This window comes from Aethalodelphis obliquidens, unplaced genomic scaffold (genome assembly GCF_003676395.1).
Source record: "Aethalodelphis obliquidens isolate GAN/ISIS:26980383/991018 unplaced genomic scaffold, ASM367639v1 scaffold25, whole genome shotgun sequence".
Classification (NCBI taxonomy): Eukaryota; Metazoa; Chordata; class Mammalia; order Artiodactyla; family Delphinidae; genus Aethalodelphis; species Aethalodelphis obliquidens.
The window spans coordinates 9,278,396-9,306,127 of record NW_020837969.1 but is presented as its reverse complement, the minus strand read 5'-3'; the positions used below and the strand labels follow the sequence as shown (position 1 = coordinate 9,306,127).

Genomic DNA, 27,732 nt, shown 5'->3' with positions numbered 1-27,732 from the left:
CCTGGAACACAGCTCTCCCTTACAGCCTCAGAAGGAACCAGTCCTTCCGACACCTTGATCTTGGACTTCCGGCCTCTAGAGCTGGGATAGAATAAATTTCTGTTGTTAAAGCCACCAGTTTGTGGTACTTGGTACGGCAGCCCTAGGAAACCAATACTGTTGATTGTTTGTTTGCTTGTCTGTTTTTTAAATTAGATGTACCATTTCAAAGGAAAATAACTGGCAAACAATAGAGGACCCGCACCTTCACAGCGGGGGACGGTGGAGCTCCAGACTACATTCCCATCCTGCAGGATGCAGGTGATGGACTCCGACCCCTGGGTTTTGACAAAGCCATCATCACAGTGGAAAGAGACCGAACTCCCAAGCAGGAACCTGTCACCAAAACGCCGTCCATTTATGGGAATGCCTGGATCGTGGCACTCGTTTTGACCAAATGCTGAAAAGAAAAAGAAAAAAGACTAGAATAAAAAATACTTCAATGTTAATTATGAGTATTAAAACAGAAGAAAACAAAACCACTTATAAAGCAATTTATTTTCCCAAATTTCAGTTATATCTTCATAGATAAATAAACATATTCAATAAACAGAATATTGATGACTAGAGAGACAGAGAGAAAGAGATGTATAGAGAGATATCACTATCATCTACACAGCATTTCACAGTTTAAAAGCACTTTTTCACTAAGAAAAGCAGAGATGAGATACGTAGGTGATAAAAAAGGTTTTCGGTTCTGACATATCTAGATTAGCATCCTGGGTCTTGTGTTTACTACCTGTCCCTGGGCAGATTACTCTCGTGATCTGAGCCTAGTTATCTTTATTTACAGAATGAGGAATATGAAGCTTCTATTCCAGAGTTCCAGCAATGTTAAATGAAATAATTCCTGTCAAATCATAAGCACAGCACCTAAGAGAAGTAGGCAGTCAGTAAATTATAACTTATAACTCCTATTTAACATTATTATCTTACTTTATTCCCTCAACAATGCAATTTAAGCAGATGTTCTTAAATATAATCTCTAATGCAAATGAGAAATCTGAGGCAAAGAAAAGTTAGCCATCTTATCCAAATTAACTAAGTATATCCAAGTGCAGGTGTTCTAATCCATGGCTCCTGACCCCAAACGCCTCAGTCCTTTTTACTATTCTATTTTGTTGCATGGAGGACACATGGGTGGATGGATGGATGGATGGATGGAAAACCAGAGAGAGAGAAGACCTGTGATCCAGTCCTCACTATAGGGGTGAGCAGGACACTAACCTAGACGGAGTGAGGTATTTTCTAGGTTCTCAGGATAATGCTATATAATTTTACAAACTGTAATTATGAAACCCCTGGAGTATCAGCCTTGACATTGGGCTTCACACACGTGAGAACCAGGGGAGAAGTGGACATGGGGCAGGTGCGGGCGCACTTACTGGTGTAGGTGATGTTGAAGCCTCTGCCGGTGGTAGAGTGATCCGACTGGAACTCTAGGCGAACGACGTGCCCACTGCTGGCCAGCTGGGAGGGCACCTCGTTGCCAGAGAAAGTGCCCAGCACGGTTATATCCGAAATCCCGTCATCTTTGACTGCAAGGAAGTCAAACTGAGGCTCCACATCGAAGTCATTAAAGATGAGGTGAATTCTGCTGCCAGGCTCAGAGATGATCAACCAGACGCAGTTCATGTTGTTACCATACTCCTCTGGATAATTTGGTGAGAGGATAATTCCTGATGATGCCGTAAAGTTGAAGAAACAGGAAACTGTGAAGACACAGATAAATTTTCAAACAATTTTGCCCATATCCAAAGGACTGGCTACATGCGAAGGACTTGGGGAAAATCCATACCTACAGTTACCTAGGATCGTCCAACTGTTTTTAAATGGGTGATCCTGGACCATAACATTTTCTCTTTCCCAAGTTGTCAATAGAATACGTTCAATATATAGAACAACTAGAGCCTGTACATAATAAAGTGCAAGCTTGATTCAAAAATGATCCTATCAAGTTGACTGAAATTTGTGGCAAATATTAAAATTTCTAGTTGCAACTTTCTGCCTTCAGAAGAGCAAATATTAATATGAAAAAGTATGCCTGTGTCATAAGAACAATTTCCAGAAAACAGTATTGGTTCTAGTCAGTTTTCTACGATAACTTTTCATTTTAAATTTTGTGTTTGCCTTTAAAGTGCATTTTTTCAAGTTAATTTTTAAATTATTTATAGGGTAACAATGATTAAATAATAACTTGGAAAATCAGACCGTGTCCTGGGTGGATAATATAAAAATCTGTTGGAATACTTAATGTGTACTCAAAAGTCAGTAATATATATTCACATATATACATTATATATGTGAATATATATATATAAAGCATTTATATATATGTATATATTACACATATATGAATACATATTCTTCAGTTTTTGGAGGGAACATCTATTGGACTTATTTCTAGGGTGTGGATATGCTTACTATTCCACATAATTTCATATGTGTTCCCAGTCATTGCTATATTTAGTTACAAAACAATCCTGCTTTTCAATTGGCTATTAAGTCCTTCTTTTCTACTTGTTAAAACACTTATGAGGAAGCAGGCAGTTCTTCCATTGAAATGCAAAGTGACAGCATGGCCCATGCTCACAACTTGTCTTAAGTGTCACAGGACATTATTGGGTTGTAAAGACCCCGGGCTCTACTGATGGCTCAAACAGTCTGGCATCAGCCCTTCTGGATGGAAGTGATGCTCTGTTAGGATCTTTCTAGTGGAAAGCTCTCAGTGAGTTAATCTATCTAGTAGTAAGAACATCACTGATTGGTTTTAAGTAAGTGAAGAAAGCATGAGAGCTAGTGTCTGAGAAGCCCTGGCTGTTTCTGGTCAATGTCATGCTCCCAAGCGATGCTGAGAGCTGCCCGCCCTCAGCACCCGCCCTGCTTCTCTCCCCCTCTCAAGGCAGCCTCGGAATAGACCCAGGACCAGGCTCAGTACTCACATACACAGCTGGGCTTGTTGCCAGACCACTGGTTGTTCTGCTGACATGTGATAACTCTCTCCCCCACCAGCTCGAAGGCTGCCTGGCATTCGAAGGTGAGGGAGTCTCCATGGAGAAAACTGCTGCCTGTCCGCTTCCCATAGGCAGGGATACCTGGGTCCCCACATCCTCCCTTCTCAATTTCTGAAAATGGGAAAGACAAATGAACCATTAAAAAGGTACACAATTAACATTTTTTAACAATTTTGAAAATGAACAGTGGTTTATTTTTGCATTGTTTCTGTAAACAGTTTCAAAAGGATACTCAATTCATCTAACATTTATTTACAAAAGCGAGAAAAATGTGTATTTTAAATTTAAGAGAAAGGTATTTAACTTACTGTCTTTTAAGGGATACACAAGGCTACACAGATGTGTTGACAATGCAAATGTTACAATTAATAGACGTTTCTTCCTGGTCTACACCCTTCCTGCATGTTACCTACAATTGCTACCATTAAAATGTAAACACCAATTTTGTTTTAATTGATGTGTTTTTTAATGTAAGCCATATAAGATAGTTCATTTCCTACTGAATATTTAAGTCTATATATCCATTTGAATATTCTTTCCCTTCAATTGATGTTAAAACTCATTTATGAAACAAAACAAGTATATTCATGGTCTTCAGATGAAAAGAAAATATGCAGCATCAAGCCTCTTTTCATTATAACATTGTAATGAAATGTGGATACAAATACACCAAAATTATAGATACATTTCAACTTTGCTCTGTCATGTTAACGACACAGAATGTATTAACTAAAATATGTTATTCATTTATTCATACAAAAAATATTCTTTGAGGGCCAACTGTGAGTCAGGCTCTGTTCTACGTAAGACGGTTAGTGGACAAACAAGACTAAATTCCTGCAGGCATGGGGCTTACATTATATGGAGGTAAACAGTAACAATTTTTGAGATGATGAAGGGTAGTTTGAAGTGAAATGCAGGAGGCTGAAGGGTTGGGTGGAGAAGGAAACACGGCCGCTGTGCTCAGGACCTGCAGGGAGATGGGAGGGAAGAGGTGGCTTGCAGAGGAAGGGAGGGACTGGTCCAGAGCAGCCTGTGGGGTTTTTTTTTGGGAAGCAGATGTTGCAGGGATTTCAGGTGATACATGATGTGATCTGATACATGATGTGATACAAGTTCAGAAGACCCTCCGCAGGGCTGGGGAGCAGACGCAGAAGAGTGAGTGTCCACAGTTCAGGACGGTTTCTCTGGGTACGGCTCACAGAGGTGTGTCTCGGTCATCCTTCCCAGATTCTTCACAGGTTTGCACCTCATCATTTGCCGCGACCAAGAGCAAATTCAAACGTCGGTTTTATTAGCAACCTAAACGCTTTCTGATCAAGTTCTCATTTTTTGGAATGTCTGTGGAAGTGACTATGAGCTGAATTTCCGGGTGGTTTTCAGGCACGTGCCTGCCATGTGGGGAACCTATACGAGCCCAGAGATTGACCCAGAGATAGCTTATTCTCCTCAAGAGGAGAAACTTTACTTTCGAGTGTTCAGGAATTTCAAAGTGAAATCAGCTTGTAATATTATGGTGCTGAACCTTCAACATGTAGGATATTACCACTTCTGTTTTCTTAGCAAACTAGCAAATGAAACACAAAACAAAACAAAACCAGGTACTGTGTACAGACAGGTTCATCGCACTCTCCTGATGGCTCAGGTATCAAATAAAGAAGACAACCCTAATAGTAACATTTATACAGGAGCTAAAATGTTCCCAGATGCAACACAGGACCAAGAAAGCCTCAGAGAATACTCTTCCTTAAGGACGGGCCTTGGAGTTCAAGTTGTTGAACTTGAGTTGAACAGAGCTGGGAATGTATCTACTTGAATTTAACACTTGGGATGCCTTGAACCAAATTTCTTTGACTGAAATAAACAAAGGCAATTCAGACCAATGGCTTATAACAGAAAAGACCTTGCATTTGGTGTGGCCTGTCAGTTGGGTAGGGGGGCAGGAGTCCAGGGTCCTGACCAAGGACACAGCTTTGAGGGCAGGAATGGGAACACCAGACTTGGTTTTGAGATTCCCAGGCTCTGCTGGACCACCAGGTGCAATTCAGTCTTGAAAAGTTTCCATTTTCACTCCCTCAGTTTACTGTTTTCTACCTCACAGGCGACTATGAGAGCTAAACTGTATAATTCACATTAGTCCCTGGCATATAGGGCTCAAAATATTAGCCACTACTATGATTATTAGCAAACCTTAGACTTCTAGAAGTTTCTTTTTGCCTCTGTGATGCTAAAGTTCATAACTTTTTATAATGAAATACATTACGGCATTTTGGGGAATACTGTTTTCTACATTAATTGAGTCAGGGAACTCCTGACTTTGCAGAGTGCTCTGAAATAAACTGGGTGTAGACACACAGGGTGGATGTGGATGAGGGTCTTTCCGCTTCCCATGCTGAGGGTCTAGAGCATCCAGTGGTCCTTCATCTCCACTAAAGATGCTGGTTTTCCCTGATGCAAGGCCAGGGCTGGCTGAGCAGAACCTGTTGTCTGGCACGTCTGTTACTAGGAGTTCGGCATGGACTAGTGAGAGATGTATCAGTATCAGTAGGTCCGCGTGTGTGAGCCGGACCTACTCATCACCCAGAGAATATGAACGTGTCCCACAGTTAGGCCAGTGAAGCTTCATCCGGGCAGCTTTTTTGGACACTCTGCATTCGTGACCCCTGCACACGAGCCCTAAGTAATTGTGACAAAATCCACACAGATTCAGCTGTTTCCCTTGGAGGTCACACTGCCTACACTTGAGAATCTGCATCTACCTCATGTGTTTTCTGAACAAGCAGAACAAGTAAAGTAAGAATAAGACTGGGTTGACGTTGATACAGTAACTGCATCAAACCTCCTTTCTATGCGCAACAAAATGCAAAATGTCAAAGATGACCTTGACGTGCTTTCCTGGAAACAAACACCATTGTTTGTTATCAGTGAAAAGATTGAAGCCCCTAGAGGAAAAAAAAAAGCTGGTCAAATATATCTTCTAAATTATCACTAGAAATGGGATTTGGTAACCAGGAGCCTAAAGAAAATATTAGGTTGTAATGATTTCCTCACTCCTTCTCTGATGCTGCTTTTTTAAGCAGTTGGGGATATTTGTACAAAAGTCTACTGGGGACTCAATGGAGTTCCTACTGATGTGTTCTTCTTTGACAATGACCTTTAAAAGTACAAATTTATGTTATTCATTTTCACTTTTTCATGTTGATTAATTTTTCTAAATTTTATGAAGTATTTATTTTTGAATATTATTTTTATAATTGACTTAAACATTTATGTTACATTGACATTACATATTTAACATTCATCTCTAATACATTTGATTTTTATTTGATAGTTTATACTATGCCTATGTTTATATAATACATAATTGGATTCACTACTTTGTAATGTATCTGAGCTCTTTCTTTTTTCCTGGCATATCAGTATTCATTGACATGTAAACCAAAATACTGAGACTGACAATTGAGTCTGCTATGGCAGAGAACTTATCAGCCGCATTTCTGAGAAAGGATATTAAAACTATTAAGGTGAGCCATATCCACTTGCCAATTATTTGACAATTTTTGATCTACAAAAGTCATTTAATTAAATCCAATCCTTAATCCAAAATGCCATAGCTGCTCTCTTATATTTACCTCATGGTACAGTACACAGCTTCCCTGTAAGGCTGCCTGCTAATTGAGAACCATTATTGCTCCTCTTTTTGTACCATCTTTGCACCTGCCATGACCCCAACACACAGTAGAACTGGCACAGATGAATGAACGCTGGTTTGAGTAATAACCAAGTGCCCCTGGACTCCTCTGCACAGCTAAATATCCTGGCTTGGTGTCCCTCATCTGACTCTCTCCACGTGACTTTTCCATGCATCGGGGACTCCCTGTTTCTGGCTCTCACTTCTTCATCTTCTCCTCCACACTCCCAAGGAATTGCCCTGCCTTCTCCAAACCCGCCCACAGGAGCGCACCTGCAGGTGGACCCACCTGCCAGGTCTGTGAATTGTAGAGACCATTCAGGTCAATCAGGGTACATTTTCCACACACTTGACACCTCTTCGACCTCAGGGTCTCCCAACCCATCCAGGGCTCTCTCATTCCAGCGGCAGAGGCATCCTGAGTGTTCCAGGACACTTCATGCTTCCACGCTGGTCCTCCCGTCAAAGATACTACCCTCTCCCTTTTTATAATATCCCTCTTGGTTAAAGTCCCTTCAAAGCCCTATAATCCAGATTACTTTTGCTCCCTACTCTAGGGTTTACTGGTAGCTCTCCTGTAGAGATTTAAGAAATAGTCACATCTAAACTGATTGAGATGTGGACCTGTCTTTCTATACCATTACGCTGTTAATTTTTCCAGAATGATAAGCCTTATTTCTCTCTGGACTTCCTAGTACTTAAATAGTGCCCGAAAAAAGTGGACACTTGGCATTGTATTGTTATTTAAAAGGAACTTCTGAAATGTCTGCCCAGGCTTGGGTAGTTTTTAGCTGTAACACAGCCTGCGTAGGTTTTTATTTTTTTTTCTCTATGAAGAGTTACTCACCGTTGCCTAATTGCTTAGTCTGTGACAGATACTTTTCAGCACCATTCACTGTTCTAGCTGTAGGTCTAACAAACAAGTGAGCAGACCAAGCAGCTGGTCTTGTGGAGCGTGTGGCTTAGGGCAGTCAGCAGAAAATACACAAATAGTCTAAAGTATGCCAGACAGGGACAAATGCACTGGAGAAAGAAAGCAGTTAGGAGGAAGTAGAGGGTAGTGAGAGGGTCTTTTCAGGTGGGACAGTCAGAGAAGGTCTCTGAAAAGTGAACCTGTGAGCAGAGACTTGAAGTGGGGGACAGTCAGATGGGTAAGGGAGAAGGCTGTCCCACAGGCAGTGGGCAGCAGGTAGCGCTCAGGGCTGAGGGAGGGATGCTCCTGGCAGGCAGGCAGAAGAGCAAGAAGGCCACGAGTGATCATATTCTGGGGATAAAGGCAGAGATGGGGAGGACACGAAAACACAGGACTGACTGAGGACCAGGCTATGCACAGTCTCTAGACTTTTATGCGGATTGTATTCTTCCGTTGTGCTTTATTACAATCATGCCGTAAGAGCTACAGAAACCAGATAATCTATCAAACTGTTTCCTAAATTATTGTGAAACATCGTCCCATAATAAAGATTGGAGAGAAGACACCTAAATGCCACCATAAGACAAGACTTACCTTAGGGTTATCAGCTGTATTGATTTTAGCTTCTCTGCTGCCAGGAACACCAATCCTAAGTTATTATGAAGATTTACCTTCTATTGACCCATTTATATATGCTTGGTGGGTAGCATGGACTACAGGAAGGGGTATCAGACTGAGAATATAGGTTCAATTCACAGATCTTTCACGTAATAACCAAGGGAACTTTATTATTCCCTTTGATTTTTTAAAAAATTGTGGAACATGCCTTATGTGCTAGGGTACTAGGACCAGGAATGATTTATTATCTTCAGGAAGTCTACAGTCTAGTGCTTCGAAGAGACTGTGATGGCTGACCATCACAGGGCACTTGGTGAGACACCTGTCTCATCAAAGATACTCGGAAGTGAATATTAAACATCAAATTTCCTTAAAATAAAAATAAACAGTCAAAGGGAAAATAGACTGAACTTTGACATCCTTGCTGTCCAGCCCAGAGCTCTTACCCCGTAGGCCATGTAGAAGTGGTTTGCTCTGGCGCTGTAGGAGTTATGGTCACACGGCAGCTAGACTGGCTCCAGAGGCCGGTGGCTGCCGTTGCCCACCCTGCGCCCCACCCCTGCTCCTTCATGCGGTGGTCTTCTCTGGGCTCCTCTACTTCTTTTCCACTTTAATTTCCATCCTCTTAACAAAGACCCAGCATTCCTGGTCCCCTGATTTCAAGAGGAAACAAGTCAAAAAGGAAAGGAAGAAGCCCTTCAACTTTAGAAATTCAATTGAAGTTGGCCCTTCAAGCATTAGCATGGCAGAATGCAAGACCTGAGAATGTCTGAGATGCCTCTGTCTTATTTTTGTCTTTCCTGTTGATTGGAAGCTTTGAGACTGAGAGATTAACTACTGTGCTTGTGGAGAATGAGGCATCCCTGATTCAAGTAAAGTTAAACAGACCCCTCTTTTGCCTGGGCCTCTGTCTTCTGTCTCCATCAGTGGTTCCCAAACTTGCCTACACATCAGTCACCCCGGGAACCCCACCCCTACCAATCACAAATTCTATGTTTCCCCATGGGCCAGTTAGCTACACTGATTGGGAGAGAAGGGAAGAAACAGATGTCAAACAGGACGGTATGTAACTCAGGACTTGAGGCATTCCCTGGTTGTGGGGGGAAGGGATGAGAAGCTGTAGCTTTCATGATGAGGAACCTTGAACCCACTTAGGTGCAGAGCCTGGCAAGGGCTACTTTCTAGTAGACGACAAGGGTTTGAACAAAAGAACATCCAGAATTTAACCCCCTCTTCTCCCAACAAACACACATTTTCCTAGGCTGTGTCAGCACTGGAATGCAGATATAGAGATAACATCCCCCCCCAAAAAAATTACTGATTTAGACCATTCATAACCTCTGGTAATAAATATTCCATAAGTAAATATGTAACCATGTGTGCTATCAAGGGAAAATTGGAGTAGTTTCCCAATTATGGTCCCTAGTTTGGACTAAAACAAAGATTTGTGTATGAAGAGAGACCGCAAAGTGGATTTATTGTATGTGCCTACTTTAAAGTAATCACATAGAAATGGTTCAATGTGTGCAATAAATCCACCAATAAATTAAAGTAGTGCAAAAACAGCTAAGTAACCTCACAAGCTAAACTGTCCTCTTTTTCACAGGGCACAGTATGAGTGTCATTAAATAGTATGAATTGTGTTTCATATGGTGTCAGGATTGCATTTGGCTGCTAGTAACCAAAAAGTTCAAGGAACTTAGGCTTAAATTAATGAGCATTTTATTTTCCTCATATAACAAGAATAATGGATGTAGGGAGTGCAAAACAGACCAGTGGGTCAGGTCAGTAAGAACCCAGGCTCTTCATTTTTATTTTCCATCACCCTGAATGTGCTGGCTGACATCTTGACGGTTGTGGTCTCATGGCCCAAAGTGGCTGCTGGGTCTCAAGGTAGGAAGAAAGCAGAGAGTCAAAGTCCCGCACAAGGGCAGCCAGTGGGGTTCTTTCTTTAAAAAAAAAAAAAAAAAAACTTTTCCAGAGGCCCTATCTAGTGACTTCTGCTGCATCTCTTTGTGTCTTGCTGCTCATCTGACCATTTCTACCTCTGAAGGATCCTGGAAATGTAATACTAGCACCTCCCAGACTCTCTCATGGAAGAAGACAAGGAAAATAGTGTTTTCTAAAGTGGCATCTGCATAGCCCATCCACGATATCTGCCACAAAATGCTAGAAAAATTAGAAATTGAATTTAACTCCTGCCAAAAATACCATGTCAATGGAAAGGAAAGCCCCTCTCAAACATACAATCCTTTTGAATATGTTTGGCAATGTTAGCTGGTACAGTGTTTAAAAATCTTGTTATTTTGTGTTCAGGAAAAGAGTATAAATACGTTTCTGTAAATTCTTTTGGGAATAAGTTGGGAGTTAAAGGTAAATAAAAGGAAATGTCATTCTAGAAAAAATGTATTACCCGAACAATTGTCACAGAGGTAGAAAAATAACAGATTAGGTAAAAAATAAGAAAATGCCTGAGAGTATCATGAATCAAAGCCGTTTTGTGATTCGTTATTCTTTCTTAATTCTGCCATAAAGATCAGGTAGGTGTGAGGTATCTTTTACTGGACTAGAGGACTCTTCAATTTGCTGACTTCCGATTGATTTGTACTGTCATGGCTGGAAACCACATTTGGATGGCCAGTCATAAAGAAGAGAAAGAGGTGCATAATCAAGAAAAAAAGAAGTGAATTTTAATTTTAGAAACTAGGGAGCCTGTTAATAAATTATCTGCTCCATTAGCTTTTTTTTTTTTCCTAAGGAGGCATTGACTGTACCAAAATGAAGCTACTTTTGCTAGCATTTCACACGCTTTTAGTTAGCAGCCCTGGAACATCAACTCACTGTTTCCTCCAAGTGTTTTACAGCCAGTTTTTCTCACAGACAGGAAGTCACACTGCTTAGAGATGACTATCCCATATCTGCTTTACTGGGACAGATATTGCATGTTTACTTTCTCTACTAAGTGTTACTAAATAACATTTACTATATAAAACTAAAGATAAACATTCTGGATTTACTGTATCTGCTAAGACAGATGTCTTGTGCCTACTTTACAGAGATTATTTTTGGACTGAAATGGGCATTTAGCTATGCATAATTTAAACATTTTTCTAGACTAATTTTGTCAACTTTGCTCTACAATTAGGCACAACATTTGGGCACTTGATTATCCAATTATCTGTGCATTAGAGAGAGCCCAAAATTGCTTCTGGAAAAGCATCTTGGCTTTGCCCACAGTACTTCATTAGGTCACTTCTAAAGAGTTGGCATCACATCTACTCAGTCATGTGTTCTTGTTAAGCATTTCATCTTATATGATAATGTCATTTTATCCAGGCATATGGCTCTGTCCTAATTTGGCAAACCGGGATATCTGCATCGCAAGTACTTATCTGGGAATACAATATTGAATTAACTGCTAATCAATTATTATTCAGAGATGCTATGGACAGAATTTTGTCACCTCATAATTCATACCCTGAAACTCTAAGCCCCAACATGGCTACATTTGGAGGTAGGGTCTTTAGGGAGGTAACTAAGGTTAAATGAGGTCATAATGACTGGGCTCTAATCCAATAGGACTGATGTTCCTTTAAGAAGAGGCACCAGGGATTTGCACACAGCCAGAAGACAGTTACACACAAGCCAAGAAGAGAGGTCTCAGGAGAAATCAAACTGGCAACATTTGGATCTTGGACATCCGGTCTCCAGAAATGTGAGCAAATAAATTGTTGTTGTTTCAGCCACCCAGTCTGTGGTACTTTGTTCTGCCAACTCCAGCAAACTAATTCAATTTAAATGAAAGACACACTACTTATGGAAAACTGCATGAAGCTATGCCCATGCAGTCAGTTTACTCTTCTAGAATAGGTTAAGTCTTTCATTAGGTCAAGACAGGGCCACTTTTACATTCCCTTGACATACTTTTGCTTACTGACTTAAACTTCAGAATCACGTCACTGGCATATATCGAGAGTTGTTGAAAGAGTCTGTTGCTCTTTATTCCTGTTGATAAATACTTCTTTAAAATACTACTGAGAATATTGTTTACATTTTACTGAAATATTATTTCTATGAAGCCCAAAGGGAAACATTATTCTCTGATGTTAGTAGACTAATTATTGGGAAACTGGTTTATTTTTATTCTATCAACTTTATGATCATGTGAAGAAAAGACACTGATGAGGAAAGATGGTAGGGATAATGGCGTGAAGGTCTCGGGGTGAGAACTGTTGGTGTCGGGGGACCAGAAGGAACAATAGTGAGCACACAAGAGGGTGGGAATTGAGTATCTAGAGCATCAAAGTTCATGGTGATGATGAGATCTTCTACAGGACCACGGGAGTGACTGACCAAGATGCTAGCTATCTGGAGGCTGTAGTATCTCTGGTCCTTTCTGCTCTGTGAAGGGCTCATGCTTGGTCTTTAACTTTCTCATCTTTTAAGTGGGAAGCTTTTCCTGGATGAGCAATTTGCTAAAAGGAAGAGGTGCTGGTGCTTAAGTTGGGTAAAAGGAACCTGCATTTGGTCTGTTGTTTATAACACTTTCACCAACATTCAGCCTAGAGGGTCACAGGCCATTAATCATGAGAAAGTGAAGATGATGGTTCACAGTCCTGTTGCTCAAATGGTCAACTCCATGTTGAGAAGCAGAAGTGCATCTGTTTTCCTGCGAAGCATCGTGAAGCCTGGGGGTTTGTCACAGCTACGAAGGGGCTACTTTCCCCCAATTTCTCCTCTAGGCTCTCACACTAAAAGTATGTAGTTGATGAGGATGACATACGTGTATGTTTCCCTGCTCAGAATTCCCGGTTCTCTACCCTGTGATGCCACTTAGAGAAGGTCCTGCAGCCCGCCCATATATCCTGACCCTTCAGCTCTAATCAGCTGTTATCGATTTGCCCTCATATCTGCAGATTCAACCAACCACAGATGAAAAATATTCAGTAAAAGAAATTCCAGAAAGTTCCAAAAAGAAAAACTTGAATTTGCTGCACACCAGCAACTATTAGATAGCATTATAAGTATTCTAGAGACAATTAAAATATGCAGAAGGATGTGCAGATGTGCATTATATGTAAATACTACGCCACTTCATATAAGGGACTTGAGCATCCTCCGATTTTGGCATCCTCAAGGTGAGGGAGTCCTGGAACCAGTCCCCTGAGGATACTGAGGATCAACTGCACAAACTCCTTTGGAGAGAAGCACAGAGCCCTACGCCTTCCTGCTGGTCTCCCTGACCTGGTCCTCCTCTTCACTGAGTGTTTCCATCCTCAGCTGACACCGCTCTTTCAGGTTATAGATGGTTCCATCAAAGATGGAATAACTCCTTTTCCTTCACATTTCTCATTTTCCTTGTTACTTAGTTCGGTTCAGAGATGAATTGTGAGCAGAGTAATGTTATTCCTCTACCTTTAGTCAGAAGCCTGCTCTATTCTTTTCATAGATTTGGAAGAATTCACTTTGGCATGATTTTGTATTGAGAGGTTTAGGTGAAGGCCACATTATTATAATTTTCTCATTGTTTTTATCAAGGGTATACTGTGCTCAAAACATTTATAATAAGCATTCCAGAAGTTCAGTTTATTTCTCAGAACTATCTCTAATGCCATTTCCTTCCACATTTCCCCATATTACTTTATATTTCTCAAAGATGTTGATGAATATTTAAAAGTATCTGCAAGATTTCTTTTCCTGTTTTGAATTAAAGGGAATTCTACAACTACTTTTAAATACGCTATTTTTTACTGACGAAGATTCTCATTTCAGTTTTGGCACCAACAGGCTCTAAAACCCAAACCACTTTATTTTACCTTATTAATAAACAAAATGGGATGGGACTAGATAACTGCTGATATCTCTTCCAGTTTTGTATTTTTATGACATCCTGAAATCTTAGGTGTAGAACCTACCAACAAAACTATGAACCATCAATCTTCATTTTCCCATGATTCATAATTTTTACTAAAAATACTGTTTTAGGACTATCCCAAAGAACTGACACAGTCCATTTATGATGGTTACTGTCACCCAGCCTCCTAAACCCCAAGATACACCGCACACAAACATGTTTATAGTTTTAGCTGAATTCCCGAATATTCTGCACTGCCCCAGGGTTTTGCTGTTCGCTGTCCACAGTCTTTCATCGTCACTGCTGTCATTTGAATTTTATTTCTCTGCTCCCCATTTTGCCTCCTCATTCCACTTTTGAGGCTGCAGCCAAAATACTCTTTCTGAGCCCCAGATCTCATTATGGCCCTACCTTGCTTGAAATGCCTCTGGTGAGCCCCTTCCTTCCTAATCCAAGTGCTTTCGCCTGATTCAGAAAGCCCGCCATCACTAACCCCCCGGGTCATCTTTCACCACCCCGTCCTTGCGACCACAATCCAGCTGCTGCAACTTCCTTTAGTACCTGACAGTATCTCCTCCTTTCAGCCTTCAAGCCTGCTGTAAACATTTTGTCTACTCTTGTCTTTCATCTGATCCATTCAATCCACTGTCCATATTCTAACTTCAACTGCACTTGCTCTGGGATAGCCCTGATCCCATGCTCTGCCTTCACCTGTCTCTTCTCTGTTGTAAGACTTGTCACTGTGCATTTCATTTATCTTTCATGCTTTACTATTGTTTGCTACCCATCACACTTATGATGCACTGACTCATTCTTGAAATGTTTATCCAACTCCTAATTCACCTAGGATCTAAGGTGGGGTAGATGAATTTAGGAAAAAGGTGTATCTTTTATTATCTGAAAAGGAAAAAAAAATTCTATTAAATATAATAATGGTGTATTTTATGAATAAGTAAAAACTGTGTTTATAAAAAATGTTTGAATTACTCTGGAGAATTTAATGAAGCCCAATCACTTCTTAGCTCTTGTTGTAGGCTGAGATCTAGGGAAACTGAAAAATATAGAAGTAATCAATGGAAAATGAAAATACATTTTATTTACTGATAAAATGCATCTATTTTGTTTGAAAATGTTTCATGATAATGAGTTAGATAAAATAATATTTTACCAAATAAGAATTTGGGTTGGATATAATATTTAATTCTCAGCCCTAAAAATGATTGGCCATTAGCATCAAGGACTTATTATACTTGTGAACTCTTTTTTAATATAAATGTTCTTTAGCTGTACTTCAGGAAATGAGTATGTTTTTTAAATAACAGAGGGTAAACTACTACCAGAGAAACAGAGAAAGCAACTCTTAAATTATAAATCGGTCAGTGTAGAACTATGGTGGATTTCCAAACATCCATTTCCATTTACAGAAGTATTTGTTGTCCACTTGAATTTCAAAAAGTCCGAAAAGAAGGTAGGATGAGACAAAATATAATTATCCTATCAGAAACATCAGCACGATTGTTTGGTTGGCTTTGTATAACCAACTGTGGGTTGTCGCAATTGATATGCTGGAAAGTGCCCGGGGAGACGGCCCGTTTCCGCTGTCAGCAGCAAGCCTGGGCAAGGCTGTGTGTGGGGCAGATGGAAATGCAGGACAGGCATCGCTGACCATCCTTTGGTCTCTGGGATCTGTGTCCACACACAGACGAGAGACTCACCAACAGCTTTAGCAGGCTCCTTCTCTTCCATTCCAAAGGTACTCAGGGAAGTTCTTTATATAAAGTACTCAGTGATTAAAACTGAATCCTAAAATTATATTCACTCACAGTCATACATATAGACAGCATTTCTATAAATTTCAGTAGATAATATTGGATTACATGAGCTAATACCCCTTTTAGTGAGAATGATTTATTAAACTTTTAAAACATACCATGTTCTGGACCAGTTGCTGTGCATTGTCTCACTAAACTATTCCCGACAAGGTGATACCAGTTCTGTTTGACATGTGAAATACACTAATAATGTATTACTTGTATTATTTGATCTTCCAAATTATCACAAAATTGACTGAGAGTGATGTCATCAAGATAGTGACATAGGTCCTTCCTGACTTACTCCCCCCTCCCACAAGAAGAGCAGCTAGCAACCATCCACAGACAAGACACCACTGTGAAAATCCCAGAACACAGGGGTGAGGTGGAAGCAGCCCCTGGACCACCCCCAGACTGAGAGGAACTTCATTTTTTCACAGAAAGAGAAAAAAAAAAAATCCTAAAACTTGAATGGAGCCACAAAAGACCCCTAGCCAAAGCAATCTTGAAGATGAACAATGTTGGAGGCATCACACTTCCTGATTTCAAACTATACTACAAAGTTACAGCAAACAAAACAGGAAGGCACTGTCATAAAAGCAGAAATACAGACCCATGGAAGAGAGGGAAGAGTCCAGAAAGAAACCCACTCATACATAGTAAACTAATATTTGACAAAGGAGCCAAGAATACTCAATGAGAAAATGATAGTCTCTTCAATAAACGGTGCTGGGAAAACCAGATATCTACATTCAAAAGAAGGCAACTGGACCCTTTACACCACCCACAAAAACTAACTTCAAATGTGTTAACATCTTAAACATAAGACCTGAAGGCATAAAATTCCTAGAAGAAAACACAGGGAAAAAGCTCCTTGCCATTGGTCTTGGCAATGATTTTTTTGGTGTGATACCCAAAACACAAGCAACAAAAGCAAAAATCAACAAGTGGGATGACTTCTCCACAGCAAAAGAAACGATTAAGAAAATGAAAAGGTAACCCATGAAAAGAGAGAAAATATTTGCAAATCATCTATCTGATAAGGAGTTAATATCCAAAAAATATAAGAAACTTATACAAATAAGATAAATAAAATATTCCTTTAAACTCCATATGGTTTCTCACAGGATTAAAATTAATTAATTTCTTCAGAACACACATTGCTCCAGCTATTCAGGTAATATCTCTTTAAATGTGTTAGAAACATTTAGATTTTAGAAAACTAAAGCTGTTCTCTCTCATAAGCTCAGGTCAAACCTTTTACAGATTATGTGAGGTCTGAACACACCTTCTTAGACTTTGACGCTTGTGATAAAAGAAATTCTGCAGAGCTTGTATGTTCACCTTTTTCTCATTTGCTACTTGACTGTCATCTCTAATCTGAATTTGGGATTAAAAAAACAGAAACCAGAATAGATAATCAATGGCTACCAGATAACCGTTGTGCAGTGGGAGTTATTAACCCAAGGACAGCTCTCAAGATCAGTAAATGTTCCTATTTCTGGCTGAGCGAAGAGCTGCTGGAAGTATAGTTTTTTTTGTGCAAATGTCCACACAGCACCTGCTCTTAGATTAATTCTCATTTTTCTGGGGCTTTGACGCAGGAATCTCTAAAATAATTGATTTCCTTCCATCACCTTTAGAAAACAAGACTGCAGCATATGAATGGCCATCAACCAATCATGCCCTTTGCAGATGGTGCCTGGGCTTCTCCCCACTGGTGGGCAGGCGTAGGCTCCCTGCATTTCAGACAACCATGTGGACATAGCATAACCAGGCACCTGGAGAGAACTGAGGTCTCCCATGACTATCTCCTCTCCATCACAATCAACAACATGACCCCAAAACGTAGCAGATTGCTATTACAGTGGCCTGTGCTTGTTAAAATTATGTGTAATCATGCTTAATTAGGGTGTTCAGGGGAAATTCTGTTGTGTGCATAAAATACACATTTGCTTTTCAGGAAAATGTGCTTTGTTTGGCTAAAACAAAAATGAGACGCTCTCAAAGATGTTATCAACAGCTAAGATGAGTCAGGAATGATGCTGCTCTGTTTCTCTTTCCCCTCGGGGCCCCCATCCTGAATTACAGGATCCTAGAAATCCAGAAGACACATAACCACAGACATAAACTCTTCTAGCTCTTCCTGTCTTGTCTCACAGAAGCTACTGGACTATCAGTTCCCAAACTCAGGGTCAGTACTGTCCAAACTAAGGGACAGGGCCTCAGAGAGCACTTACGCACAAAATGACGATTTTATTCAAGATACTGATCAGGGACTCTAGGAGAGCCACATTTACTTGGCCAAATTCTCTGATCTCCCTGCTGACCCAGGAACCTGATTTGAGACCTAAAAGCTGACTTTGAGCTGAAGATTGAGACCCAGTAGTGCTACCTGTCTCAGTGCAGAGGGTTGGCCCTGCAGCCTGCAACATCATGGGGTCCTGTCTTCTGATGCTACTTCATGAGAGCAAGAGAAACATGCATCAAAATCACCGGGCACCAGCAGGTTCTCCACAAAACTGTCAAGGTTATCAGAAACAAAGAAAGTCTGAGAAACGGTTATAGCCTAAGGAGGCACGTTGAGTAAATGTAACCTTGGATCTTGAATGGGATCCTCGAACAGAAAGAGACCGCTAGGTAAAAACTACGGAAATCTGAATGAAGTGCGGACTTCAGTTAATAACGTCTCAACGTGACAAATGCAGCATACTACAATATAAGACTCTAACGAGGGGAGAAACTGTGTGTGGGGTATATGGGAACTCTACTATCCTTGAAACTTTTCACTAAATCTAAAACTGTTCTAAAATTTTAAAATATATATTTTGAAGCAAACACATATAAGCATTATCAAAAATGTGCCCCTACTATTTTAGTTGAAAAGCTAGCCAAAGGCTGAAATTTGGGGCCTCCCTCTATCCCGTTGTCATGCTTTCAATTATACTTTTAGGCATAGGTCATAGAGTATTAACAGTTTAAACTTTCTATTACAGCCACCATCATGTTCATGGGTTGAGAGGATTCTTTAAAAACATCTAAAGATATTACACATTTGCACACCGATATATAATTGATAAGTAAAATGCTTTCCGTGATTGAGAATAATCGCTGATATTTCCTGATTCTTGTTGTCCCATTGTCTAATAATCAGGTCTTATGTTACATTAAAAAGACTGACACTGCATATTGATAGTGTTCTTCTGGGCTGTTCATTTAAAAACCTGTGTGAACTTTTATTGTGGTGGTGGTCTTTTTACTACAGTATTTGAAAACAATAAAACTGTATTTGGTTGGTTCTATGCTCACTTTCAGGGTGGAATAATGAAACATATTTTTAAGAATTTACGGAATGAGTAGGGTTTTTTGGTTGTTGTTGTTAAAGTGATAATGCAAGATATTGAAAAGCTAACTCTAGAGGAAAATGCATCACTATAAGAAGTCTGTAATGGTCTTTACAGACTGGACCCAGTGACTGGCCAGGAATTTCCCAGAGGATGATGGGTGGATACATGGTAGCCCTCTCTGGAGGGCTCCTGAGGAAGTCACACAAGTAATGTGATTTCTGTCACCACAGTTCTTCCTCTTCTAGAGATTCACATAAATAGAATCATGCATTACCTACATTTTTGTGTCTGGCTTCTTTCACTTAGCGTAATGATTTTGGGATTCATTCACGCTGTCCTGGATATCAGTAGTTACAATTTTTTATTGCTGAATAGTACTCCATTGTATGGATATACCACATGTGTTTATCTGATTAACAGCCGACGGACCTTTGCGTTGCTTCCAGTTTGAGCTGTCCCCATTTCCTATGAATCAAGTGTTATGAACACTGAAGCACAAATCTTGTGTGGACATGTGTTTTCCTTTCTCCTGGGGGGATACCTAGGAGTGAAACTGGTAGGTCATGTAATAAACATATGCTTCTCCCAGACTCCTTGTCTCTCCTTACCACTTAGATAACAGAGGATCATCTCCACTAGTCCCACGGACCAGCCCTTTTGTTTAAATCAACTGATTCAGACCCAGAAAGAAACAAACACCTAAATTACTTAACTATTTTCAGATACTTACAAAATCAGGAAAATCTTCTCATGCTATCACTTAAAAACGCAGACTCTCCAATGGTCTTTGAGAAAATAAAATTATAATTTGCTTCTTTTTAAAAAGTAATTTCTGTTTTTAATACTCATTCTTCAACTACAAATAGGGACGCACACACTTTTATCAATATAGGGAGCTAATTTTCATGCAAGGGCAAATTGTAAATATATCACAATTTAAATAAAGTTTATTTTGTTTGTTTTAAAAAGGCAGATATTGCCTAGTTCAGTCTATTTATGCAGAATGCAATTTGCTGAGATTAAAAGTTTGGGAAACTGCTGAATAGTTGGCCACGGTGCCTATTACTGCATTCACTGAGAGTACATCAAGGAAAAACGTATCAAAAAGTCACATACCTAGTTTGTGTTCACATTCACAGTTGTATATGAATATGTGTAGCTTTGTGATTCTGCCATAGGTCATGCAGAGTGGAAAAAAAGTAAAAAGATTCTTTTGCTGTTGTTCTTGTAGTTTCTATAATTATACTTAGTGATGTAATAAAGATGATACCTAAAATACCACACGAATATCATAATTTGGACACAAAATGATTCTCATCACCGATAAAAAGAAAAATTTATGTGTTCTTGTGATATAAAATGACATCACTTCCTTTGCCATTCCTATTAGGACAGAAGGGTTCATATTAGTCAAAAAATATAAAATAAATACATTAAAAAAATATGTCATCTGCCATTCAAATAACAGTAGCATAAAGGAAGGTGCCTGTTGCTGTAAACTCCCAGGAAGATGTGCTGCCCTGACGGTGACAAGGGTAGACTTCCTGTGTCATAAATGCCTTTGGCGGTAATTACAGTTACGTGTTGAAAATGCCCTGTCCTGCATGGGGGAGCAGCGAGCTTCCATTTTCCTGTTGTGCCTGTAGTTGTTCAGCACTTCTGCCCTCAAAACACTGAAGAAAAACTGACTAGATTCAGCTGCTCTCTTTCTGTCTTTCTGTCTAAAAGATGTACATGTAAGGTAAGACCACAGCACCTGCATACGTGCACTTGTGACGAGTTTGAATCACTATGATCTATTAATATTGAACTGGTCAAAGAAAACCCAGAAGATTTAGCATGTAGAGACCAACAGTGCTGAGTAATGGAATCTGCATTGTGCTGGCCACTCAGAACAAAAGGAATTTTATCTCCAGTAGAACTGAGTCACTACCAACCTCACACTTGGGTCTATATAGGATAAGAAACAGTGAACTGGAACTGCTCTGAAAATATCTCTAATAATTTGTGAAAAAATAAAGAATCAAAGCAGGTTATTGCATGAAACTAAAACTAATTGACATTTTCAAATTTTGTATTTTCCTGTCTCTCACAGTTTCCATTAAATAACACTGAATATAAGGGAAGGGCATTTGCTGCTTCTAGAAAGTTGATGCCTCTAGAATACCTAGGATTTTATTCTCTGTGAGGTTCACACTGCTCCCAAGAATTCCATCCCACAAGTCACAAGACTTAAATGATTTCTTCATCATCATCTTTTTTAATATAAGAAGCTATTCTGTCCTGTAGATTAAACATCACATGGTCAACAGCAGACTCGTAGATATTTGAGAACATCCCTTGACTGCTCTGACTCATTTTAATGAGGACGATCACATTTAAAGTCAATCAATGGAGAGGTAAGCTTGGCATGCATCCCTACTGGCTCTCCCAGACGATTCCTGCATATTATTCTTCAATGTCACTTGAAGTGACTTCTCCTTATTAAACAACAGGACAGGTGATGACACAAGGCAAAAATACACTGTTTTTTTTCCTTGCCTCTGCCTATTTCAAGGTGAGACACTCTAATCAGTTTTTTTTAAATGTATAAACTTACATTCTTTTTTAAATGGTAGAAACACTCCCTCAGCTGCCCGCACTAAGCTTTGCAGTTCACATAAACAGGGTACCCGGTAGTTGGCGTGAAGCTGCATTTACTGGTCTGTTACTAGTTATGTTACTTTGGAAACACTGGGTAAACTTAACAAAAAATGCTCAGACTTTACTGCGCTTTGAAAATTTAAGGCCACCGTACTTCATTCCAAATCATAAAATGCCACAAATAAAATTGGACAGAAAAACAAGCTGAATACCCCAAAATGAAGACAGAAACAGTCTCGCTTTCTTTAAAGCCAAAGTTACTAATAAGTAGATGACCCCGTGCCCTATTTAGTAATAATTAGAAGCAATCGTAAAAATTAAGTATTGCTAATAATATTTAACTATTCATCAACTCCTACAGATATATTTTTGAAAAACTTAAAATGAAGACTTCCATAGTCAAATGGTCAAAATGTTTAATAAAGATGAAAGGAAAAGAAATGACTTTGTACTAATTGCCTCCTGAATATGGAGATTATTTTACACTCCATAGGAGCCTTTTCCCATCAATACTATTTATGAGAAGATATTCATATTTCAGATCCATTAGGTACAGAACAATTTATTAGGCCAGAGTCTGCAAATCCAATATTCATAACAAGTCCTGCAAAATAATGGTGTTCATAAAACTTCTGTGCACTACATTGATCTCTTTTATAAGGTTTTCTCCAAATTCCATGGTAATGTAAAGGCAAGTATCTAATTTTCTCAACCAACTAATAAGCTATTTTAATCAAATTCAGAAATAAAACAAGAGCTCTTTCAAAACCCTCTCTAGGGGACCAATTGCCTCAGAGGAGGTGTTTTCACGTCAAATCAATTGCTGTCAGGGTATGATGTTAGCATCTGTTGATGAGCTGAGCTGGGAAACCCCAGGGCTGACAAGTGCCCTTGGAGAGGTCTGAAGTAAGAAAGTAAATGAGCTGTAACACCTAGAAGTGAAATTAAGGTTAACTTAGTCAAGAACCAAGCCTTCTTTGTCAAATCACATTATCTCATAACAGTCTCCACCGTTTCTTATCCCTGAACTCCATGAGTAAACAGGTATTCTTCTCCCAGAGCCTGACGTTTAACATTAAGTAGATTTTTAAAATACTACATAGTTTTCAAAAGTCCCAAACAATTTCTGCTGGACAGTTTGGGGGCCTAAAAGCAACATTCACACCACACACAAGGAATGTTTAATCAGCATTCAAAGCAAACAAAGAAAGAAACAGCTCTGCAGCCAGAACCGATTCCGGATGGAACTTCCAAGGGGAAGAGCGTCCTGGAGAAGCACAGAGAAGCAGACCTGGAGCTTCTGCAAACTTTCAGACTGTAGCAAAGATCCTGACAGAAGCTGGGCTTCAAAAAACATGACACCAGAAAGCAAACAACATAGAGGATCTTAAATATCCCTCCAAAATGTGTATACTGAGTGAGGTTCCCAAAGAAACTATTCAAATTCAAATGATGGGGGAGAAAAGATTTTCATACACACTCAGTAGAAAGGCTAAACTTTAAAAGACTGACCACACCAATGCTGGCAAGAATTTAAAGAAACTGAAACCCTCATGAATGGCTTGTGGGAATACAAATGCTACAACCACGTGGGGAGACAGTTTGGTAGCTTCTTAAAAAGTTAAACAGTGCTACTTGACCATCCACATGCAGGCAGGTACTCTGGAGAAATGAAAACATACATACAAAGACTTGTACACAGGTCTTGATAGGAACTGTCTCCGTAACAGCCCCAACGAGGGCACAGAAGCAAAAGGAAACTTTCAGGGCTGTTATCCTGACTGTGGAAGCCTTGAAAACAAGTGGCTACATTGCTCGAAACTCATCAAAGTATACATTTTTAAAATGCACATACAATATACCTTCATAAAGTTGTTAAAATAGCTATTCAGTATGAAATTTGATATGAAATAAAGTATGCTGGGTGTTAATTATTCGTTCCTCTAATTTATTTTTTTTAGATTTATTTTATGAATGTATTTATTTTGCCTGCATTGGGTCTTGGCTGCTGCGCGCGGGCTTTCTCTAGCTGTGGCGAGCAGGGGCTACTCTTCATTGCGGTGTGCGGGTTTCTCACTGCGGTGGCTTCTCTTGTTGCGGAGCACAGGCTCTAGGCGCACGGGCTTCAGTAGTTGTGGCTCATGGGCTTAGTTGCTCCGCGGCATATGGGTTCTTCCTGGACCAGAGCTCGAACCCATGTCCCCTGCATTGGCAGGCGGATTCTTAAGCACTGAGCCACCAAGGAAGCCCCGTTCCTCTATAGTTTATAATTTTTATCTTACCTATGATGAGTAACCAATAGCGCCCCATCCCCTACTGCCCCAAAACATTCACGCCCATGGCCAGAGCTGCTGTGTCTGGTCCCACAGGCTGTGCAATGAAGTGCTCCAGGGGTGGTGGTCACTGACTATTTCTTATTTGTCTATATCTGTATCCACCAACTGATATCTGTGTGGGTATGCATGTATATGTATTTATATACTGGAATTATAAAGGAGAAATCTGAGATAAAATATAGTTACTAAATATATATATAAAATATATATGTATACATATATACATACATATACATAAAAATACACACAGATATATGTTTCATATTTCCTCCATGATACACCTTCTATGGAGATCTAGGTATATCTGCTGTAAGGAAGATGTTATAGCATTATTATTACCAATGTTAATAACAACAGATAATATTTAGTAACTGCTTACTATGTGCTGAGAACCATGTAAATTACTCAATACATGTTATATAAATTTTAAACTAGTTTATAAGCAGAGGCTGTATCTGCTTTGTTTTTCCTTACTTTTCCTTTTTTTTTAATGCTGAGCACAGTGGCTGGCACATAGCAACTATTTAATTAGTATTTATCATGGGGATACTGTTTATGCAGCTTCTTTCATCTTTGTACCAGTTCACAAAATTTTTGCAAATACATGAGATAGATTCTATCATTTAACTCACTTTACAGATAAAAGAACTGAAACTTGAAGAAAATTAAGTAATATTCCAAACATTGAACAGTCTCGATCATAAAGGGTGAAGATAAGGTTTAAATTCAGGGTTTTCTGACTGCATTATTGGAACTTTTAATCCTCTCTTCTTGTTTTAGTTCCTCCTGCTGGCGAGGGGTCCTGGGAATTAGTTTCCAGGCTTTTGGACCTGATGATACAGGATAGAGATGATAAAAGTATGGGAATGGTGTTGAGATGCCAACGGAGCTGCCTCTCTGGCCCTCCCCACAGGACAGAGGAGCTCTAGATATTTCATAATCCCACAGTTTGTAATAACAGCTAAAAATCAGTGCCCCTCAGTTTCCACATCTATTTACAGATGTAATACCTGGGCTGCTGCCGACCCTGCGGGACCCTGATGACCATTCTTCGCCCTACAGAAATGCAGTAACCTTGGATACTCAGAATTTCCCCATCCCCTGTTCCACTAGTCAGTTTCTGAAATGCACCACTTTTATATTCCAGTCTGTGTGTCCATTACTTTTATCAGAAAATAGCATCTGTCTTTATCTGCTAGTCAGGCTAGCACTCTGAGTTTTAAAGAAGTTATTTAACCTGTACTCATCTTGCCCCCTCTCTGCCCACCCCAATTCCATGCCGTTTTTCATTAGGGCATGGACCCCTCCCCAGTATAGGGTTAAACTGCATTTGCATGAACTTTCTCCTGTTTTTATTTGATTTACTTCATTCCCACCACTAAACTACTGTCCAGACTTGCTTACTGGGTTTCTCCCTTTGTGTTTCAGGTAGAATGATACCCAGAGGCCTGCTGAAATTAAGATAAAACACACTGCATCTCTCACTCTACCTTTCCTCTGTGCAAAATGATAACATGTTCGATGACTTTTCTAGAGTTTCTTCCCGTTTAACTATAATATTGGAAAAATAATTTTTTGTAGCGTATAACTGGCTTTTCCTACCAGTCTGGTGATGAGCATGCCTAAGGAGACAGAGAAAATATCCACTGTTGTTTTGGCGCTGTCTGTTAGTTACTGTAATGCACATTGTTATGTAATCATTTTTCATATGTAAATAGATGCTCAATGCTATCAAAGACTAATGTGATTACATCAAAGCTCTTTAGGTGAATTCCTTTTTCTGTTTGATTCTTGCCATTGCCTATTCTGTGGTTAAGAAAGAGTTTCAGTGCCCAACCGGTAGTTATCAATCAACAAATCACCAGAAAACTAACGTATTAGATTGTTTGTATCTTTTTATTATAGATATTGTGGTAGTGAAGAGGCATAAGGAGAAATATGAATATGACTGTACAAAAATGGAATCAATTTTAAGAAAAAATTTTAAATATAATATTTGAGGTGGAGAATGTATGCAAATTGAATATAGATGGTTACAGGAACAACCAAGTCAAGAATTTATTCTTAAGGAATGTCAAGTAATGAAAATATATTTACAGCCCTGGAATTCACTTTTGTAGAGAGTTATTGCCAGGTCCTTTGGCACAGATATATGAATGGAAACCTTTAGAAAGACTGTCAGTACTTCTTTATTATTGAAAGTTAGTATTATTGAAAGTATATAAAGTTTTATTATTGAAAGTTAGTAATCATTTTCAAAATGAAATTCTATGTGTATTCTACACTGTTTATGTGAAATAAATTTATTTCTCAGCATAACGACTAAACACACACATACACACAGAGCATACCAGTTAGTCCAGTTAATAATTGAAGAATATACATTATCAATAAAGAACAGGTGTTGTCAGCCTCTCCCAAAAGCATATTGGCCTCTAAGATTCATTTTAAGATGTGGGAACAAATGGCTAAAAAATAAGTTTATTTAAAAATGCTACAAGAGTAACCTTGTTTTTTTTTTAAACTGTCATCTAAAAAATACATTTTATCTGTAGTTTAGAAGGTTAGAAGTCATTCTGATAAAATATGAAAGAATTAAAGAAACAATGAAAGACAGGAAGAAACTTAAGTTGATGACTTCTGATATAACAGTGCTGATAACAGTGCTGTTACTTTTCTATTTTCTCAAAATTCTTCTTCTTTCTCTGTTTTCCCTCCTTTTAGCTTTATTTTGGTTTCCTCCATAGGGCCTTCCATTGTACAACATTTTTCCTACAACCATTTCCTATGAGAATTGCTTCTGCTTTTCAAGTTGGGAATTAAGTAAACAACGTGTTTTCTTAATTTTCCCTCTGTTCCTAAATTGAAGATTTTCTTTTCTGTTGGTGGTTGTGGCACGTGGTGTGCGCGGTTTTCTTCGGGCTTCATTTCTCAAGGTCTCCCTGTTACATAATTAGTACGTGTCCTGTGCCTCCTCGGTGGGAACTCTTGTTGAGCAGCCTAATCACCGTCTTACAAAGCCAGGCATGGGCCCCGGGATCTCACACTGATGGGGGCATCCTCCTGCTCTGCCAGCCTGTCAACCGGCCAGTTAGCAACCAAGTCGTTAAGGTTTTTTTCTTTCAGTAGGAATGACAGAACGTCTGCCTCCCTGCTTTTCTTTTCTTCTGATCTGAAGCTAAATTCAAGTTTGCATTAGCTTTTAATTCTCCCACTTAAAAGAGATAAGAGCAAATTCTTCACTGTCCAATTCCCCGGAAAAAAAAAGAGGGCTGCTGGTGGTGGCTCAGTCAGTCCCTCTTGGACTGCGAATTCCTTCATGCTCTGTTTCCTGGTTACATCAACTATTTAGATTCCCTGTGCACTAGGGCTCTTCACCACTTCACGTGCTTCCCAGGCTAAACATTCCCTCCGGAGACCTAAATATTCCCAGGTAAAACATTCCCTCTGGAGATCTGAATATTCC

The 27,732-nt window shown here is 39.5% G+C and overlaps 1 protein-coding gene across 1 annotated transcript in view; it reads right to left on the bottom strand.

Moving 5' to 3' along the window:
• The window catches only part of CSMD1 (CUB and Sushi multiple domains 1), a 1,488,158-nt gene that overhangs the window by 325,185 nt on the left and 1,135,241 nt on the right, over window positions 1–27,732 (bottom strand). The window contains exons 14-16 of the mRNA XM_027123007.1: window positions 2,982–3,164; window positions 1,425–1,751; window positions 245–439 (exon numbers count right to left, since the gene is read on the bottom strand). Coding sequence (XP_026978808.1) covers window positions 245–439; window positions 1,425–1,751; window positions 2,982–3,164 — 705 coding nt within the window. The remainder of the gene's footprint in view (window positions 1–244; window positions 440–1,424; window positions 1,752–2,981; window positions 3,165–27,732) is intronic.